The sequence below is a fragment of the Anopheles darlingi genome, chromosome 2 (assembly GCF_943734745.1).
Source record: "Anopheles darlingi chromosome 2, idAnoDarlMG_H_01, whole genome shotgun sequence".
Taxonomy (NCBI): Eukaryota; Metazoa; Arthropoda; class Insecta; order Diptera; family Culicidae; genus Anopheles; species Anopheles darlingi.
This window is the reverse complement of record NC_064874.1, coordinates 77651723-77673556: the sequence shown is the minus strand read 5'-3', so window position 1 is coordinate 77673556 and position 21834 is coordinate 77651723. Positions and strand designations below refer to the sequence as shown.

At 43.9% G+C, this 21834-nt stretch overlaps 2 protein-coding genes across 5 annotated transcripts in view; one reads left to right on the top strand and one right to left on the bottom strand.

Annotated features, from left to right (window-relative positions):
* The first annotated feature begins 157 nt into the window (after positions 1-157).
* Positions 158-2956, top strand: LOC125948086 (uncharacterized). The gene is made up of 3 exons (XM_049673773.1): positions 158-794; positions 904-1013; positions 1211-2956. The coding sequence occupies exons 1-3, from the start codon at positions 582-584 to the stop codon at positions 2154-2156; spliced, it is 1269 nt and encodes a 422-aa protein (XP_049529730.1). The 5' UTR covers positions 158-581; the 3' UTR covers positions 2157-2956.
* A 1149-nt stretch (positions 2957-4105) lies between these two features.
* The window catches only part of LOC125948076 (ecdysone-induced protein 74EF), a 29857-nt gene continuing 12128 nt past the window's right edge, over positions 4106-21834 (bottom strand). For all 4 annotated transcript variants that reach the window (XM_049673753.1, XM_049673754.1, XM_049673755.1 and 1 more), the window contains 7 exons: positions 8915-9044; positions 8663-8836; positions 6839-8581; positions 6001-6748; positions 5795-5918; positions 5585-5714; positions 4106-5504 (listed from right to left, as the gene is read on the bottom strand). In XM_049673753.1, coding sequence (XP_049529710.1) covers positions 5320-5504; positions 5585-5714; positions 5795-5918; positions 6001-6748; positions 6839-8581; positions 8663-8836; positions 8915-9044 — 3234 coding nt within the window. In that variant the 3' untranslated portion in view covers positions 4106-5319. The remainder of the gene's footprint in view (positions 5505-5584; positions 5715-5794; positions 5919-6000; positions 6749-6838; positions 8582-8662; positions 8837-8914; positions 9045-21834) is intronic.

Genomic DNA, 21834 nt, shown 5'->3' with positions numbered 1-21834 from the left:
TAAACCTAAATCTGATGGCCAAACACGCTCAATATTGGTTCTTACCGTGCACAATTTTCCCAATTTCTCGAAAGATCCCAAATTTTCCCGATTCACTGACTGTGGTAGTCACTGTGCTCGAATCGCGGTTTGACAGCTCGCTCTGAAGGCGGTTTTTCTCTTGGCGGGACAACACAAAAGTTGCAAAGTGCCGTTTAATTGATTCGCGAATTTCTGCGTTAATTTATGTTCTCCGTGCGTTCCGTCCCGCAATCGTGTGGCACCGGGGATTAATAGTGTGTGGTGTTGGGCGACCGGATTGAGCAGAGACCCGCTGCCGTCCTTTTGTACCCAGTTTCCCGACAAGTTTTCCCCAGCTGGTGGTTGCCGCGGGGTGCGCCTACCTGTTTTCATATTTGTGCGTCGTGATTAACAGCTTGTGTGGCGGGAAATTGTGTTTTAGGAACGATTTTCTAGTAACTGGACTTCACCACAAACAGTGGAATGCAGAATTTCTGAGCCTTTCTCCACGATTTATGGATGCATGAGTTGTCCTGAGGAAAAAGAAGAAGAATAGATAGCAAAAACGGCCTGGGGGAGAGATGGAAACGGAAAATGGGCCACAGGAAAGCGAGCCCACCGTGGGCACCAAGAAGGTAGTGCAGAATTTAAGTTCAACCGTGATACAAAGGAGGTGTAGAAAGGATGAAGATGATGATGGTACTAGGCGCGTGGATAAATCGCTGACTCTGCTCACGCTCGGTATGGTTAAGATGTTGCGCGAGTCCCCGGACGGATCGCTGTTCCTGGGAGAGGTTCGTTTCCAGTAGCACTGTTAAGATTGCGATTGCCCCGATAATGAACAATGAACTCTAACAATCGTGCATCTCTCTATCTGTTCCACTTCCTTCCATCCTCACGCAGGTGGCGAAGATCCTGCGAGTGAATCAAAAGCGGCGGGTGTACGATGTCACCAACGTGCTGGAGGGTATAGGATTGATTGAAAAAATAGGCAAAAACCACGTCAAATGGATGTAAGTAGTAGGCGTTTCCCGCCAAACCATCAACGGCACGTCGAAAGCAGGAGAAGCAAGCCGCGGTTTTCCTGTTTCCTCTTGTGCGGCGAATAAGCAGTTTGCCAAATTTACCTTCGGTCCAGCCATCCACCATGAGTAATTGCTTACCTTCCTTTCTGTTTTCTATCTTCCCTACGCCGTTGTTTCTGGACCAGCGGAGAAGAGCTGACGAGCGAATCGTGCCGCGGGACGGCCCGCAAGATCGGCATGCACATCAAGGAGCGCCGAAAGCTGGAACTTCGCGAAGCATGGTTCGATGCGAAACTGCAGCGCATGCGGAAGAGCATCGATCTTGTACTGAAGGAAGAGCGGAGCCGTTCATTCTTGTACGTCACGAGTGATGATCTGACGCGCATACTACCGTACGAACGTCAACACATGCTCATCTTGTGCAGCGATTATCGATCACCTCGGAAACAGGCTACGTTCGGGCCCTTCCCTTCCATGTTATATCGTCGAATGCAGCGCGTACTGAAGGTACGTGCAAAACGACGGGGTCAAACGTTGGATATGCTTATGCTACAGACCCCTGCCGGTACCTGCTACACGCGTCCTAGTAGGCGAGTAGCGATGTTCCGCGGTGATCCTTCCTCGTATGTGCGGCTCAATATGAACGAAGAACAACTATGGAGGAAGAGCGGACAGAAGTCGCCCGTGAACGATATGGAAGGACATAACGGCGCAACGGGAACTGATGAGTTTCAGGAAGGGGAAAGACAGGAAGAGCATGGAAACGATGGCGAAGACGACTGCGACGACGTGGTGCAGGAATTGAGACGGGAACGACAAAGAATGGAACTGGCACGGTTACTACTCGATGACCGAACGGACCTCACCGGCTACAGCCGCTATCAACCGAAACAGTGGTCTACTATGGAACTAGAAGCGGAACACGGAGATTTCTCGACGCCTTTCATTCTGCTCGATATGAAACCATGCGGTGATTACCATCAGGCTCTTGGGGAGGATGATGGTGTAAATGAACTATTCGATCTTCGATTTCCCTCCGGCGGTGACGAGGAATCAACCGATAAAGTGAAAGAAGAACCACTAGGTGACAGTACTGATGTCCAACCGTCCGCCACTATCCAGCCAACGTAGTCGCCTACACTTGAAACCAAAACCAAAAATGGGAGAAAAGCAATAATTCATCTTCTAGCGATGGTTTCCATGGTAGCACGAAGGAGGTCTTGAACGACTCGACGTGATGCGATGATGTGATTTGAGGGAAAAGGGCACGGTCCTTGTGTGTCTTTGTTCCCATCATGCATCTCCATCCAAAATTATTGTGGTTTTTGTAAAAAAATGTTTTAGTATTTTGGATCAAAATTTTTCAAAAAAAAAACCCTTCTTGTTCATCGCAAAACAATCCACTAGCTATTAGTTGCCAGAAAAAGGAGTTGACTCTTTTGTTATATACACGTAAGTTGATGAAGTTTTCTTGAAATCACGAGTGAACTCATTGGCTGCACTTGCCAATGGGATGGGATTGCCATATTGGCCGGGTTTGACTGATTCGATTTGCGTTCTTTTCTTTATCGTGAAAGAGTACTGTTACTAAAACCCAACCACTAGAGCGCGTCTAGAGAGTTTGAGTCGTTTGAACTTCATATTACGATAGATTACAATCAATCTTCGTGTGTAAAGTGGTTTTGTAAGGATAGCTACTCAACCGAATGGACCTAGATAATGAGAAATGTAGTCAATAGCAACTATGGACAAATTTAATAAATCAAAAAGGTTTGTGACGATACGATCTGGAGAACATTTTTCAGGTGTCTGCGCTGGCAACGGCTATAACGTGAAATGGTTTAATTAATAATTGCGAAGCTCTACCATTTACTGCGTGCAACGACATGATCAGAGTGCACATTGTCGTTGCGGCCATTAGCGTGCACGGAATGGGCTTCTTTCACGAACAACGTGGTATTCTTACTTTCCTTAGCTGGTTCGCAGTTTATCCCAGTTTTGCACTAGTTCGCCCGACCCAACGTGTTCATGGTGGGTCGGTCGGTTGTTACTTGAAGTACTGCCTAAGGCTCGTAACGGTAATTTTGTTAATGTTGCTGCTAACCTTTCTTCGCATTCAACTGATTGTTTCGAGTGGTCCATTTCTCCGATCTATCTCATATTTGGTATGGATATTGGCAACGCTTTGCGATGCTACCATGATCGTCTCGATCATACTAGCAAACGCACTGAATGTGAACAGCTTTCTTACATTGAGCGTAGTGATGACAAGGGTAGAGGACAGTTGCGATATACGATATGGTGGTGCTAGCAGGTCGCGTTGCTTCCGTATGATTGGCTTGTACTTATACGCCGCCCTTTGCACACTACTCAACATTTACTTCTTCGTGATCAACTATAGCGAGCCTTGGATGGTGATATTTCAGCTACGGTTTGAGGTGTTGCTGGTCGATTTCTATATCGCTCATTTAACGTTCTTGCTGCTGACCGTGGCTGATTATGTTAAGCGGATGGAAAGTCTGATAAATGATACCGTGACACCCACCATTGTCATCAATCTGTCTGAGCTGTGTCGTTTGTTGCGTCTTCGGGACGATCTGTTTCACTGTATTGCGCTCATCAATCGCATATACGGAGTTCTGTTTATTTCCGCCAGTGTTTCGTGGTTCGTTTCGATTACCGCCGTGTTGTATTTCGATTTCTTGATGAACGGTAATTTGGATCTAAGTTATGATCGGCCGTATGCCATGGCACATTTCGCTATGGTATTAGCGAAAAGTTTCGCTGTCGGTGGACTGCTCATGGTGGCTGAACTCATGACGGAAAGGGTAAGCAATTCGGCATGTTCATGTCCTTAGATATGCGGCAAATGTCGCAACCAAACCGCTTTTTCCTTGATTGCTGTAGCTGAGTGCCTTGACACAGCTGATTCACCGTTTGGTGCTACAACATTCGCCTCTTCAACAAGATCATCGTCCTTTGCGCAAGCTAATCGACAAGCTGTTGATGAAGAACCATTTCCAGAATGCGAATTTAACAGCATATGGAATGTTCAAAATTGACAACAGTTTAAGCTATACGGTAGGGCATGAAGACAGATGAGTGATCAAACATATATAGTAATGAAACGAATTCTTTCCCGTTTTATGCAGGTAGGCTGTACGATTGTAACATACTTGGTAATTCTGCTTCAATTCCGTCAGCTGGAAATCGAGCAGGATAGTTTCGGATAGGACATCTGAAGGGGGAAACCAAAAACAATGTGCTTTTCGGGAAGTGGTTCTATGTTTCTGAACGTTCTTCAATCCACTTTCCCCTCCCTCAGTTGGTTTCTTAATTCACTTCGTATTTTCTTGTAGTTGTACTGTTTACTAACTGCTCTGGTGCTTTGCCCTTCTTCATTCATCCCCAATATAGATTCGTCCTAACATTACTGTAACACACAAACACCGGTGGTCAAACCTTCATTCTCTAAAACCCACACGATAAAATATACTAACAGTTATGCACATAACTCCACTATGCTTAACCGCGAGTTAGTGTCTAACATAATTTCTTAATTAACAATTCGCTATTCATAACGCTTACACTATCTACAGTCAAACTACTTTTCGTCTGCACCTTAAGAAAAACCTCCTCTCTATCCTCCCCTCTAAACGTAAGACGCGTAAATCAACGGAGAATTAAACGGAGTCCTAGGAACAAAATAACGATACTCTAGGAATCGGTGGACCTAGAAATAGCTTAACGTAAATAACGTACAAGAAGCAAAAACAAACAATAGGTAATGAAAACCAAGATGATAAAAATTAACGCGATGTTCAGCAAAACAAAACAAACGAACTACGAGGATATCGTAATGGCCCGTTGGAACGAATAGTCCGATTATTCGGCTTAATGTACATGATCTCACGTGAGCATCGGGGCATGTCGAGCGGGAGGATCGCAGGTTTAGTGCGCTGCAGTGTGTGGATGATTAAAGCATCTTGTTCTGTGCTCATGAGATTATAGTATGGTAATTCCTGAATTTTTGCTTTACTTTGTGCGTAACCACGCCACTGCATCATGAAGGCACTTTTTGTTCGGGTTCCTTCGAAATGTATCCACTTCTTTCTCCTTATAGCATTAAACATTTAACATAGATTTAATGATGTAACAACAATCTCGTGCGATGAGTGTGCAACAATACACTACGCACTACGCAAACAAGAAACCATGTTTCCTGCTCCTCCTCCAGACCAGCTAACGTTTAACGAATGATGGTTCAAATTGAAAATGCCTTTTTCGTGACATTCTAAGAACGATGCGGACTGGTGTCTGTACTACTACCGCGGCTGCAATGGCCACTGGCGGAGCTACTGCTGCCTGGCACAAGACTGTTCGTCGAGATCGCCTTAATTACCTCTTCTTGTAGTGAACTGGGAGGATCCGATAGGACATCGGTTGTGGTGGAAAGTTGACGCAGTTTATTGGAAACGGCTAGTGAATGGAACATACACGTTGGACATTAGATTTAAAATGTGCTGATTAACATCGCAACAAAAGGCATCGCTACTTACCGGGCCTCAGTTCGACCAGTGAACAGTGCTGATCAACCCACAGCTGGCTAGTCCGACACATCTCATCCATGCTGGCAACTGACACCGTCTGGTTATAAGAATTCATCAGGGGCTCAAAAATGAGACCAAACTATGGAAAACAGGGCAGCAGGAAATCGAGCTGTTAATAAATACTCTGAACAAGAATGTTCCATCCTTTACAAAACTTACAATCCAAAACTTCCAGTTTTCCAGTGTCCGCTGGCGAACGTACTGTTGATAAAGCTCCTTCACGCGGCCAGTGCGCTGCCGTGAAACCGGGGCCCCACTAGCAGGCAGTGCAGTCTGTAGATTACTGTTTACGAGAGGAAATGAATGTACAATCGATAAGCGTGTCCCATGCTTCCTTCCAGACTCTTTTTCTCTTCCTATTCTACCTTAACGAATTGTTCAGCTGCTCGATCTCTTTGCGTAGTGCGTCCATCTGATCATTCGCGGAAGTTCGTTCCGTTCGGAGCTGCTTGATGTAGTCCGCCCCCTTCTGTAACATGGCCGCTTTGCTTAGCTTAGCGTTCGGGTTCTGTTGCAGCTGTGGTATCAGCGAGTGTAACGTGTCGAACCCGTTCTTAATATTGTAGCGTCGTTTCTGTTCCGCATGAATGTGCCCCGTGCGCCGTTGGTTATCGTTCCGGGCGAATTTGCTGGCGACTCCACCGGAACTGGAGGTGCTAGGGCCGCCTGCAGCGCTATTACTACAACCAACACCAGTTGGAGAAAGTGGTCCGTCCGTATCGTGTGCTGACTCCGGGGAAAGACTCTGCTGCGAGAGCGACATACCGGCCGAAGAGGCAAAGCTCAGTACCGATGAAATGTTCGGATTTTGGGGACGCATTGCTCCTACGGATGTTCCTGGACCAGAATTGCTGGATAACTGAGAGTGTTGGTGTTGGTGGTGGTGCTGCTGCTGCTCATGGTGAGAAAGCTGTGGGTTTTGAGTCGGTTGTAGCTGTTGGTGCAGTTGTTGTAATTGATGGTGCGAGGACGAGGGCGATAGGCTACTTCCTCCAATTGGCGCTGCCTGGAAGTGGTTCGATTGGTGCTGCTGTTGGTGCTGGGATTGTATTAATGTACTTATGGCACTTGATGATGTACTGTGAGACTGTTTACTCAGTAAGGTACTAGCGTCTGAAAGAATTAAGAAAAGCAGTTTTATTTATAGTGTACGGATCGTGAAATACTAGGAATGACATTAGTAACCGTAAAGGCGATACTTACTGTTAGTAGTTAGAAGTTGTGCGAGGAGCGCACTATTGGTAACGTTCAGCATCGGTTCACTGGTAGTGGTGTGAAGCGTTGTTTGCGCAACATGATGCGATAAGTTCGATCCACCCGCAGATGCAGCAATGTTACCACCAGCAGAACCCATCCCTAAACCTCCAGTGACGTTCGCACCTGCCTGTTGCTTCATGATCATCGAATGGCTACGTGAGCGCATTTTGGAGCTATTAGGTTTTTGGGACTGATACCGGGGCATTGCAAAGTTCTCCATCTCCTTCGGTGGCAATTGGAAGGTAGCATTGATCGGGAGGCTGTTGGAGCGAATCATCTCTTTGGTCGGATGCGGCGGATGACGCTTGCTATGCTGTTGCTGTTGCTGCTGACCAGGGGCCGAGGATGGGGAAACCAACGAGTGTTGGTGCTGGGTTTGCTGTAGCTGCTGCTGTTGCTGTAACTGCAAGTCTTGCAGTTGCTGTTGTGATTGTTCTAGCGAGTGTGAGATGCCAACGGTTGCACCACTACCACTGAGCCCACTGCCCAGTGCACTGGTCGGTTGCAGCACTGTACCGTGGGGTGGCGAAGAGTGCCGTGCCATTGCCCTTGCACCGCTTCCATATGATCCACCGGCAACACCGACCGTTTGTGATGGAATTTTGTACGGTTGGGGCTGATGGCCGTGGTACGACTTGTAGCTGCTACCGGACTGCGATGCGTGAAGACTTCCCGGTGGCGAGTGCTGTGATGATGCCAGCATCTGGTTGTAGTTCGGTGCCGTCGGCATGGATGTTGACCGAGGTTGTGGAAGAGAACCCTTCGTTTGAGCCATAACTGGCACCGGAAGCGATTGGCTGTGCGTGAGCAATTTGGAGTTCATTGCCTGCAACAGTGCTGTCTGCTGAGTGCTACTGTTGCTACTGCTGATGCTACTGCAGCTGCCACCTCCTCCATTGCTACCACTGCTGGCGGTTGGGCTTGACCCACTTGGGCCACTGGAAAGGTTCACCGGATTTGCTGGTGATGCATTCTGCAGCACGGAATGGTTGTAGAGAAGATGCATGCCTGATGGTTGTTGCACGCTAGTGCTAACGCCGGTAGTCATATGTGACATTGACCCTCCGGATGATGGATAGCCAGCAGCGGTGTTATACGCGGCATTATGAACGCCACTGTTTGTACCTGACCCTGGTTGTCCCAGATTCGGCTGAGATACCATGTTGTAGGCCATCGTTTGGTGAGGAGTTGGTGGGTACTTGGAGTCGTAGTTGTGCTTTGCGTAAGCGCGGGAAAATTTTGACTTGCCGCCGCGTGATATCTCGTCACGTGGATCACCGCCACTGGAGTTACTCACCGGTAGCGATCCTGCCGTTATGTGCTGCGCGTTAGCTAGCGTTTGCTGCCCACCCGAGGAGGACGACCCGAGCGTCGAGAGGTAGCTATCGAGTGCGCTGCTAATCTGCTGAGCCGTTGGAAACCCTACCACTGAGGAGGTCGCGGAACTCGACGAATTGGTATTACTCGAGGTATGTAACGCTTGGGCAAATATTTTGGCCGAGTATTGAATTGCGGCAGGTTGTTGCGAGGGTTGTTGCTGATGCTGTTGGTTAAGGTTGCCACCGAGACCGACAGAAGTACTTGCGCCCAATGGTATCGGTGGTCCTACGGTTTGTGCGTTCACAGCAGAGGAATTTTCCTCCGTCACCTCCTGTATAGTGGCACCGGTGTTAGTCAGCAGATTTGATCCTGAAAATACCACAGCCAATAACATGAAAGTGAAGCGAGTTGAGCAGAAAAAACCCACAACAGGTCGGTGCTACTACTTACCAAGCGGATAGTTGTAATCAATCGCTTTCAACAGATCGTCCGTTGCTTCTTCCGGTACGGGTGCCAATCGTGGGAAGTTAAGAAAATCCAAATCCAGTTCCATCAAATCGTCCAGGTTTGGTTGCAGGGGGCCCAAGCTGGGTTGAATAAAATCTGCCCGTCCGGCACCCCTTGCTGTGGGACAAATGTTTTGCGGGAATAAGCAACCAATAATCTTGAATCTTACTTGGGAGGACCTATACGAATACGAACCTATCTCTCGGGAATCGGGAAAAGGATACTGGCCTAGCGTTGAGAAAAGTGTATCCGTGGGCATATTATCGGTGATCATAAACAGATCGTTGCTGATTGGTGACCATTCCAGGAAGTCTAATTCGCTAGTCTACAAAGAGAAAAATGATATATAGAATAACTCTCAGCGTTGGTTCCGATTATTCAACGCAAGTCTTCGTTCTCAATATATGTATTTTATCGGTAATAAAAAATATTTTCACCTGGCAAAAACACAAACTAGTCGTTACAATTAACATGCACTCTATTTTCGAGTCACCACTACCACCGATAATGATAAATTACAACAACTATCAGCTAACAAATTATGCACGATTTGTTTTCCTTAGGTCGGTGGTGATACTGTCACTGCACACGTGTCAAAGAGCGATCCGGAAAGATTTTCGTTACCAATCAGTTAAGGGCTCTAGAGATACTCAACACTAACTACCCTGGCAGCCGATAGTGGTTCAGTCACGCATTTACCACAACGTTTCATCAATGGAGTGCTTACGGAGGCTTCTACGGCTGATGCACTTTCTCGGTATTCTGTCCATCACCTATAATAGCAGAAAAGGGATCTACGAATCTTATCGTCACAGTAAATTACAGTTTGCAGTTCTGTTAAGTAGTGCAATGTTGGGAGCAAGTTACGTAATTTACCGTAGTCCGATAGAATCCATACTGTATCGACCGGCTCAGCTAATGTTCGATTTTACCATTTACATCGTTAACTGTCTGGCGTTCTGTGCCATTTGCTTAGTCTTCCCGTTGGCTATCTATCGGGGACGGCAGCATTTGGCAGACGCTTTGAATGCATTGCTCCAGAATGACTTGCTCCTTCGACAAGCATCTGGTAAAGTGTTGGAGTATAAACACCCGAAGAGCTTCGAAATGTTTGTACTTTGGAACAGCACTGTGTTTACCGTTCTTTTGGCGTTAGCTTTTATGATCCTATACAAGCAGAACGAGGGGTTTCTGCAATTTTACGTCGGCGTGTGTATTTACCTGTTCGTTGGAATAGCGCTTGATTGGACATTTGGTTTGTGTGGCCTCATCATACTGATCGGAGTTGCACAGTTGACAGCGGCTACAGATCATCCGCAACACGACAAAGAGTGTCTCCAGAATATGGATCAGCACTTTGGTCGGTTTTGCATATTATACGAACGCATAGTTAATGTCGTTCGGCCAAGGTTGAGTGCCTATTCAGGTCTGTTGGTTACTTTCTATTGTCCCTTGCTAGTTTTCCAGTGTGCGGTGAAAACACTTGATTCACTGTTTCCGGCTAGTGACTTAGTAAATCTAAATGATCGTATGCTATTTGCGTTCGGGATATTGTGGTTAGTCAATGATATTAAAAAGTTCGTTGTATTTCTGATTATAAGTGAGATCCTGAAACAAAAGGTAAGCTATTTGTTACAATTATTGTTTTCTATTGGAGAAGTTGATAAACGTTACAAGAATCATACGCGCATTAATAATCACTCGTAATGAAGATTAATTGCTGGTGATTCGTTGATATGACGTGACTAATATCGATTAAGAACGCTTAACATGATGGACAGCATTAATTAAAAAAGTAAGAACATAAACTGAAATCCAGGGAATCAACAGTATAATTCAATACATCAATACATTATAGTTTGTTTCTCCGCGGAACTAAGCTTCAAGTTAGCCGTTGGGCTGTAATCGTCCTTAGTTAGTTCTATCTGCATGTATATATTAAATCAATATGGCTAATATGTTCCAAAGCATACGAATACTTTTCTGGAGTTTGCGTGCTATCGGACTACTATCCGTAGAACATGGTATTGTACGTTGTGTATCAAGTTTCCGGGCAAGCAATCATGCACGAAGAAATTACGCCATCTGGTTCCCTTTAACACTTGCTGTTTGTGTATATCTCCTGTACGACTGCATGTACAACTACGAGATATTGGATGAGATCGGATCCAAAATTTTGTGGATGTCTGTATACGTCGTGTATGAACTCACGCTCATCGGAATATTCATAGTTCTCACGTGGCAAACGCACTGTAGGCGGAAGAGCTTGGCAACGCTCCTCAACATACTGGCTGAGAACGAACAGGAACTGTACACATTTACTGGTCGCCCGACGTCATATCGTAATGTGCAAATTCTCGCAATGATCGTGTTTGTGAATGGTGCGATTTCACACCTAGTTTTTCATTTCTACTACATTACTAAGTACCACAAGGAAAACAATTTCATAGCCATTCATTTCGTGAACTGCTGCTATCTTTATATCGATTTAGCGATGGAGTATCTTCTGGGATTTTGCAGCTGTCTGCTGTTGATTCAACAGAACCAACTGAGTCGGCTGACTACACTTACGCAGAAATCGGATATTAATTCAGATAAACGCTGTTGTCGAAGACTATGGTACGTGTACTGCCGCCTTTATAATCGATTTGTACAAGACATGAGTGGCAACCTTACTATTTACTTTGGACCAATTATTCCCCCCTTTTGTGCCTATGTGTGCCTTGAAGTTGCCGCAATTGTGTTGGATGCATCTGGAAACGAACATTTTACGAATATGATAGAAATAATAGTTAGCCTTATGTGGTCCCTAGGAGATTTGAAGAAGCTGATAGTGCTCTTCGTACTCAGTGAACGATCAAATAAAATGGTAAGCAAAACACTCTTTCTGTGTAATCCTAATGAAAATCCCAATGAAAACGTCACCAAAACAGACAATAACAATGTCCACTAATATAAGAGGACAATATTTGCAAAACATTATGTAAAATCATGTTAAAAGAGGATGGTACTATTTGGAGGGAATAGGGATCATTTGAAGTGATATTGGATGGAATAGAGCAACCGACACTGCAATGTTGATTTTTCATCAGCAATTGCTTAAATAGGATAAAATATTCCCCAATCGATGGACACCTTTATTAATCAAAACAAGAATACCAACTCATTTTACTTAGATATTAATTGATAAATTAATAATTAATTACTCGGCTAGATATTTGCGTTTCTATTCGGCCGACGTTTAGTATGCGTTCTTAATTCATTCTATCTGTAGTATACAGCTAACCGCAGAATCAACATGGTTAACATGTTTCAAAGCATACGAATCCTTTTCTGGTGTTTGCATGCAATCGGACTACTATCCGTCGAACATGGTATTGTGCGTGGTGTATCAAGGTTCCGGCCAAGCGATCATGCGCGAAGAAAGTTTGGCATCTTGTTCCCCCTAATGCTTGTCGTTTGTGGGTATATCTTGTATGACAACATTTACAACTACGAGATATCGGATGAAACCGGATCCAAAATTCTGTGGATGTATGTATACGTTGTGTATGAACTCACGCTCATCGGAATATTCTTAGTTCTCACATGGCAAACGCATTGGAAGCGGAAGAGCTTGGCAACGCTCCTCAACATACTGGTTGAGAACGAACAGGAATTGTATACATTTACTGGTCGCCGGACGTCATATCGTAATGTGCAAATTCTCGCAATGATCGTGTTTGTGAATAGTGTGATCTCACATACAGTTTTTCATCTCTACTACATCACCACATACCAGAAGGAGACACATTTCATAGCAATTCATTTCGTGAACTGCTGCTTTCTTTACAACGACTTAGCGATGGAGTATCTTCTGGGATTTTGCAGTTGTCTGCTGTTGATTCAACAGAACCAACTGAGACGATTGATTAGCCTTACACTGAAATTTGACAATAGTCTAGATGACATCTGTTACCATAGGCTATGGCAGTTGTACTGTCGTCTTTACGATCGATACGTTCACGATGTGAGCGACAACCTAACTAATTATTTTGGGCCTATTATTCCTCCTTTTTGTACCTATGTGTGTTTTGAAGTTGCCACAAATGTGTTGGGAGTATGCGAACAAAAACATTCCATGAGTTTGCTGCAAAAAATAGTTAGTTTACTGTGGCCGCTGGTAGATCTGAAGAAGCTGATAATGCTGTTCGTACTCAGTGGGCGATCAAATAAAAGGGTAAGACTAATCATCTGTGAGTGTGTATTAACTTATATTTTACCATAGATTAGCATCAGCGTACTATCACCATGACACATTGGCATTGTAGATTCGTGAAACAAAAAAGTCAATGATTAAATGGTATCATTTGTATCGTACATTTGATTTTTTCTAGATGAATTGTAGTACGTAGCGAGAGGTGTTGCTATCCGGAGGAGAGCAACCGACACTGTGATGGTCCAATGATAACAGCAATTGATTAAATTCGATACAAAATACACCAATTGATGGACACCTTTCCTAATCAAAACAAGAATACAAACTCGCCTTTCCTCAATCAATGATTAATTTCACTAATAGAGATTTGCGTTTCAATTCGGCCGATGCTTAGTAATCATCCTTAGTTCTTTCTATCTGTAGTACAGAGCTAACCGCAGGATCAACATGGTTCACATGTTTCAAAGCATACGAATCCTTTTCTGGTGTTTGCATGCTATCGGACTACTATCCGTCGAACATGGTATTGTGCGTGGTGTATCAAGGTTCCGGCCAAGCGATCATGCGCGAAGAAAGTTTGGCATCTTGTTCCCCCTAACGCTTGTCGTTTGTGGGTATCTTCTTTACGACTGTATTTTCAACTGCGAGTTATCGATTGCGATCGGAATTAAAATTTTGTGGATGTCTATATCCATCGTGTATGAACTCATACTCGTCGTAATATTCTTAGTTCTCACATGGCAAACGCACAGGAAACGAAAAAGCTTGACGGCGCTCCTCAACATACTGGCTGAGACCGAACAGGAACTGTGCACATTTACTGGCCGCTCTACATCCTATCGTAATGTGAAAATTCTCACAACGATCGTTCTCGTGAATGGTATGCTCGCGCACATAGCTGCTCATCTGTACTTCATCACCAAGTACTACAAAACTAATAATTTCATAGCCATTCATTTAGTGAACTGCTGCTTTCTCTACATCGATTTAGCGATGGAATATCTTCTGGGATTTTGCAGCTGTTTACTTTTGATTCAACAGAATCAACTAAGTCGACTGATTAAACTTATACTGAAATCCAACATTAGTTCAAATGAACACTGTTATCAAGGATTATGGCAGTTGTACTGCCGTCTTTATAATCGATTCGTGTACGATATGCGTGGCAACCTAACTATTTACTTTGGACCAATTATTCCCCCCATTTGTGCATATGTGTGTTTTGAAGTTGCCGCAATTGTGTTGGAAGCATTCGGATTCGACCATACCACGAATGGGATGCAAATAACAGTTAATCTTATGTGGCCCCTAGGAGATTTGAAGAAGCTGATAGTGCTCTTCGTACTCAGTGAACGATCAAATAAACTGGTAAGCAAAACACTCTTTCTGTATAATCCTAATGAAAATCCCAATGAAAACGATATCATAACAGACAACAGGCTAATATATGAGGATAATATTTGCAAAACATTATGTAAAACCATGATAAAAGAGGATGGTATTATTTGGAGGAAACAAGCATCATTTGAAATGGTATTGTCCGGCATCTTCTAGTGAACTGTTTCTATGTGAACTTTCATTTGCAATGCGCAATGCGTAGTGAGAGGTGCTGCCTTAGGGAGGAGAGCAACCGATACTGCGATGATCCAATGATAACAGCAATTAATTAAATACGATAAAACATACACCAATTGATGGAAGGTGTCCATCAAAAACATGCACCATGCTAATCAAAACAAGAATATAAAGTCGCCTTTCCTCGATAAATAATTAATTTCACTAAGAGAGTTCTGCGTTTCAATTCGGCCGATATTTAGTAATCGTCCTTAGTTTTTTCTATCTGCAGTATAGAGCTAACCGCAGGATCAACATGGTTCACATGTTTCAAAGCATACGAATCCTTTTCTGGTTTTTGCATGCTATCGGACTACTATCCGTCGAACATGGTATTGTGCGTGGTGTATCAAGGTTCCGGCCAAGCGATCATGCGCGAAGAAAGTTTTGCATCTTGTTCCCCCTAACGCTTGTCGTTTGTGGGTATCTTCTTTACGACCGCATTTTCAAATTCTCGTCATGGACGAGAATCAGTATTTTGTGGATGTCTGTATACGTCGTATATGAAGTTACACTCATCGAAATATTCTTAGTTCTCACATGGCAAACGCATTGGAAGCGGAAGAGCTTGGCAACGCTCCTCAACATACTGGTTGAGAACGAACAGGAATTGTATACATTTACTGGACGCCGGACGTCGTATCGTAATGTGAAAATTCTCGCAATGATCGTGCTTGTAAATGGTGTGCTCTCGTATGTAGCTTTTCACCTATGTTACATCTCCGCGTACCACGAAACGAATCGTTTCTTTGAAGTTCAGTTCATAACCTGCTGCTTTCTGTATTGCAACCTAGCGATGGAGTGTCTGCTTGGGTTTTGTAGTTGCCTGTTGTTGATCCAACAAAATCAAATGGGACGACTGATGGAGCTCACTAAAGATGCAGCGACTTATGGGTATGGTCTTCGTGCATTACAATTCGAAAGCAGTACTTGTCACGGTCTATGGAAGCTCTTCTTTCGGCTATACAATCGATTCGTCTACGATGTGGTAGTAAACCTCAATAGCTACTTTGGCCTACTGGTTCCGGGATTCTGCGCTTACGTGTGCTTCGCAAGTGCCGCAGCTATGCTACAGTTCGGTGGTAGCGCACATATGACTATCTGGCAAATTGTGACTGCTTTTCTATGGTCTCTAGGAGATCTGAAGAAGTTGGTGATACTTTCCATGCTGAGTGCACGGTCAAATAAAATGGTAAGTAAGTAATTACATGCTAAAACAACACACCTATCGCATAAACCCCTGCCTTCCACAAACCACATGAGCCAAAGATGGGAAAAGGTCATAGCGTAAGGTGATCGACAAGGGTTATAGTAAACGTGAATAATTGATAACGGATTGATAATCAATTATGATAATGAGTTTCTGAAGTTAGAGGATCCGTCATCAGCGCTTGTGCTAGGACAGTGATCACCGAAATGCCGAACAATGTACAGTGCTACTGGTGGCTTCTTCAGATTTGTGCCGCGTTGTACATCATTCCCTGTAGCTACAATGTTCACCAGAACATCTTTCAAATCTCCTATTGGAACCGATTTGCTTTATTGCAGGCGTGCTTGCTTTTCTTGGGTTGCATGTGGGTTGATTGGATTACGGTGGGCAGTGTACTTGATACCACATCGCCCGTAGTACTTGGCTTGGTTTGCATTGATGTTTGTGCTTACTCTATGCTGGTGTTTTGCTTAGCGTTCAACAGTTTGCATCACCGGAAGCGGTTCATACATCTGCTCAACGGATTGTTTGTGCAACAGGAGTGTACTCTTGACTGGATGATGGCGAATAATGCCAACAATAGAAACAAACAAGGCAGCTATCTCCATATTCTCGTCGGATTGGCGCTGTTATACACCTTCTTCAGTATTGTCACATTCCCTGTAACGCAGTATCGCAAACTGAATGCAGTGATTTTGGTACGTGTTTCGGTCCTGTTTTTGACGATGGATTTGTATCGAGCCTGTACCGGTATCATTCGGATGCGCATGCAGCAGTTGCAGACTATGATGTCGAGGGGATATAGTAGCAACAACACAGAGCAGGATAGGGAACGGAAATTGTCGACATTTTTCGATCGCTTTCAGCACTACTATCAGCAGATCGCACTGTTGAACCAGTGTTTTTCGGTCCCGTTGTTAAACATCTTTATGCTTCTGCTAGTGGAGCTAACGTTTACTAGTTACGAATACTATCAAATGACTGACAATGTCACATATGATCCAGAAGCCGGTCTATTCGTTTTCCTTATGCGACAAATGATGCAACTAGTGTTCGCCGCCATAGTGGTGACATTTGGTATCGCAGGACATTCGACCAAAGTTCAGGTATGGTAGTAACCGGCTGTTCTGCATAAAACATTCCCTGTTATCGCTCTATTATGTTAGTCTTTGCAACCATGATCATGATAACACGTTCAACATTGACGCAACTGTAATTATGAGTTAATCCATTGAACATTGGCGCTCGTACACGCACACGTCAGTTAGTCCAACACAGAATGGCGCCGATGGTACAACGCTACCGTCGTCTGCTAACGATAAGTGCGTGGATATACCTAGTACCGTGTAGTTACTGTCCCGTTAGAAAATCCTTTCTCATATCCTATCGGAACGCGTTCGCTTTGTTGTTAGCCAGTGTATTCTTCCTTTCGTACATGACCATTGACTTTTGGTTTGTAAAGGAATTTTTCCGACGATCGACACCGGTTATGATGGGTTTGGTGTGCTTGGATACGGCTTCCTTCGCTGTGTTGATACCGTGTCTCGCTATGAACGGTTTCTTTCATCGCAAACGATTCATCCGCTTGTTTAATGCACTTTTTGCTCGGGATGAGTGGATGCTTGACTGGGCTAGCAAGGGCGTAGCAGCGAACCCTATCAACCATAGCCGGTTTCTACTGGCGGTGATAATTATCTTCTCGACTTACTATGTAGCGCCTTCGATGCCAACAGCTGTACGCTTTCAAAATCTATTTATATTATTGCGATTCTGTGTTCAGTTTGGCATGGTGGAAGTTTATTGTGCCAGCGTCAACATTATCAGGCTTCGCATGAAACAATTGATGATAGTGTTTCCAATGAGTGCGACCAAAACTTTGGTCCAGGATTCAGGTGACAGAATTTCCGATCGGAAGCTTGCTATTTTCTTCGATCGTTACCGACATTATCAACAGCAGATTGTGCACATAAACAAATGCTTTTCTATACCGCTGTTGAATGGGATACTAATCATTGTGGTTGAGCTTTGCTTCACATGTTTCGATGTTTTCGTTGGAACTGACCTCGCTGATTTAGGATTGATGAATTTCACTATCCGGCAGATTATTGAGTTAGTTTTCGTGTTTATGATAGTGCGAATTGCAACTGTTAGTCACTCTGCAGTAGAACAGGTAATTGCAACAACGTTGCATGATCATCATTCATAGATCCATATAACATACATGGCACACACTAGATGTTACACCATTAGCGAAAGGGTCATTTGTACGACAAGAATCTATCTGCTGCCACTAGTTAAGGCTTATAACAATAATGCATGTTTCACAGCCATTTAGTTGAAATGCTCCGGAATACGTAAATACTAGTCATTCCGTTGCCAATGAATACGGTTTCGGTTGGCGTTATCGATGCAACAGTCGTTCGTTTTGTTTGACGCGACGCGAAGTCAACCATGCAGTGCTTATACCGCCATGTTGCATGGCTAGGAAAACTCAACATCGTCTCGGTCAGATACGATTCCACCACCGGTGCTTTTGCTGCTGCTGGTTATGGTGCATTTAGGTTTGCCGTTCTACTGATTAGTTCTCTGCTTGGTGCCATTTATGTCTTCTGTCGATATTCAAAAGATTTTATAACCTATTTCGACCAACGTGCATTCTATTTGTACGTCTTTATCATCGTCAAGCTGACGTTTGTCACCATTTGCGTAGTGCTACCATTGCCAGTATATTGGCGCCGGGGGGAGTTAGTAGCCGGTCTCAATGTACTTCTTCGTAATGAGACGCTTCTCTGCGTGGTGCTGCCGCCAACAGTAAAACGACACTCCTACCAATTTGTGAACAAGTGTTGTCAGGTTGTATTTTGGACTAGTATAGGATTGGCTTTGCTGTTCTTTGTTGGCTATCTGAAAACCTCCTGGGTGTTGAGTGATGAACCATTGCTGTCCTATCTGTCCGCCGTTTTCCACATTTTGGTGAGTTTGTACATAGATTGTACACTAAGTTTGTGCTGCCTGATCATACTGATCGTGCTGGAGCAGTTGTCGTGTTTAGAACAGCGTTTGCTGACAATTGCACAGTGGACGGTTGAGACCATGTGCGCGAAGGAATCTCTTCTTAGTACATTTTGTCAGCTTTATGATGCCATAACTGGCATTGTCTTGCCATCATTGAGCAGCTATTTCGGGCCAATACTGACACTGCTATGTCCGATGGTAGTTTGGCATTGTTCGATACGATTGATGAACCTGCTCGAGCTATTGGAAGACGGGCACCTATCTACGAATGGGTTTGATGATATGCTCATTAGTACTATGGGTTTAATATGGATGGTTAATGACATCAAGAAGTTGGTAGTAGTGTTGATGCTGAGTGAATTTCTACACCGAAAGGTAAGTTGGACTAGTTCAACGAGTAATAGCAGAACATAATCGTGTGTTGCTTTTGATGACCATTAGTCAACAATTTCATTTAAGAGTAATTAATTAAAGGACATTAATCAATTAATGGAAGAGCTCTGTCTTGGTTATGCATCGGCATCATCATAGTCGACAGTAGCGACAGTACCGTTTTTGGCGATTATCGCTAGTTGGTTGACAATCATAAGCGAGGGTTTGAAGTTTTTTGAAGAAATGTGCTGTTGGTGCCAACGAGTTTTTACTGGTTTTTGAATATTTTCTTTTAAATTTAGGAGTAAATTGTTTAACATTGTAGCTCGTTTAGGAATGTTCATATGATTGGTGTTTCGAATAGATACAATATATCGGCCAGAACGAAGAACTTGCGGGCATACTCTAAAAGATGGAAATGTGCTGTAAGCCTGTTGCGTGGCCAGTAATTTCCTGTCCGTAGATCAGAATTGATCCAATATAATTCATTAGTACTTATTGATGACAGGTATCGGTTATAAGAAAACACTGTGTATTGTGTATTGCTGACCATTGTAACTCATGCTGTTGATTAGCAATTGACGGTGCGCTTATTTTCGTTGTAATCTTATGACGAATTGATTATGATTAGTAATTTATATGTTCGATGTGTTGAATGTCCTTCAATAATGCAGGCTTTTCTTGATAAACATTGCGAGATCACATGGAAGCGTTTGTAGACCAACGATAAGTAAATTTTTGGTGGTGCGATAGTTTGTTCATTGCTGCTGTTAGTTCAAGCTGCTATTGATCGTCATGTCCGCACACGTGCAACGTCATTGGATTTTGTTCAGACTGCTGGCATCGATTCATTATGTACCGTGTTGGTATGACTCGTGCGGAAACTATTTCGTTATCAGACGCTCTAACCTGGCGGCGCTAGTCGTGGGATTGTTAGTGTCGGGATGCTACTATTATCATGATTTCTTCTGGCAAAAGCACTTCCTATCCGCGATGGCACCGTTCACGTTGGGAGTAACTGTCATCGAGCTGTTCACCTTCTCAACGATTCCGCTCGTTATGCTGTTAAACGGACTCATCCAGCGTCAGCGGATGACACAGCTGTTCAATGTACTGTTCGGTGACGATTTGCTACTGGATTCGTATGATACGGATGATAGAACGGGCTGTAGTTATTATTGTAGTTTGCTGAAATTGTTGTTTGCCGCGATGGTCGTTTCCGTTGGGTCTACCGGCTTACACTATTCTACTTTCACGCACACCGTATTCATATTCAGCATTCTGGTGCGCTGTTTCGGTATGCTGTCGTACCTGTTCATTTATCATTTGTGCGTCACCAGGATACAGATACGGATGGGACAGTTACACAATCTCTTGCGCCAGCAGGAACAACATATCGAGGTGCATCTTGATTACTTTTTCACTCGTTTCGAACTTTACAGTGGCCAGATTGAACAAATCAATCGTTGCCTATTCCCTCCGATCATGCTCATATTTGTGCTCGTACTAGTCGAACTAAGTTACACTGCCTATGAATGGTTCTATCTGATTACGCTGGGTCATCCAGACGTCGAAAACTTTGATACAAAGACAGAATGGTTAAACTCACAGTTTTGGCAAGCACTCTACGTCAACATGTTAGTGCTGGTTGTACCTTGCTGTGACAGCACCTGGACGGAGGTAAGATCGATCGATGATTGACTAACTGTTGTATTGCAGGTGCTGCTACGCGTACATGAATATTCAATGCAGTAACAAAGGCTTCCTTGTTATCCTTGCTTGATGTCACATTACCATGTATGTAGCGTCGAAATTCGGAAATTTTGGGTTATAGTGATTCAAGGGCCAGTGTCACCATCAGTCGTAGAATTAACTATCTATCGGTACGGAAGTGCTATTCGCACTCATCATCAGCATCGTGTTACCCTCTTGCTGACTAACAATGTCAAGTTTCTTCCAGCGTCACTCTCGCCTGTTTTCGATAGCGTCAGTGATGTACTTCATTCCGTGTAGCTATAATTCACAGACTAGTCGTTTCGAAGCGCAAAAGAAGAATTTGCTGTTCTTCGCATTCAGTATTCTTATAGCAGTGCCGTTTTGGTTAATGGACATTCAGATCATGGATAAGCTCTACATTCACACGATGAGTCCCGTCCTTGCCACAGTGGCTATTTTGGAATTGTCGATTTACATATCGCTAGCTATATGCTCGATATTGAACGTATTCGTGAACCGTAGACGCATAACGAAGCTTATCAATGTTCTCTTCCGATTTGATTGGCTGCTAGACGATAGCGATGGATTCCTCGACGATCATTACAATGACAATCTGCGATTTGTGGGGGTTGCTTCTCTTGCCCTCGTGCTATTCTGCTACAAAGTTTCAGTAATGTCTAACAGCGTTGCCAACTTTATACTGGCTATGCTCATATTTCTACGCTTCCTATGTACCTGTCTAATGGTCTTTGTCCATCGACTATGTGTCAGAGCCATTGCCTGGCGCATGAAGCAACTGCAGGAGTTGTATTGCAGTAGTGTGGTGCAGCTGGACCGACTGCTGTTTTACTTTCTAAAGCGTTTCGACCGATACTATGCCCAATTGGCGAACGTTGATCGTTGCTTTTCGTTGCCAATCTTGCTTGTGTTTCCGCTAGTGATGGTAGAGCTAGTGTATTTATTGTACGAATTTTATTTGCTTTTTATGCC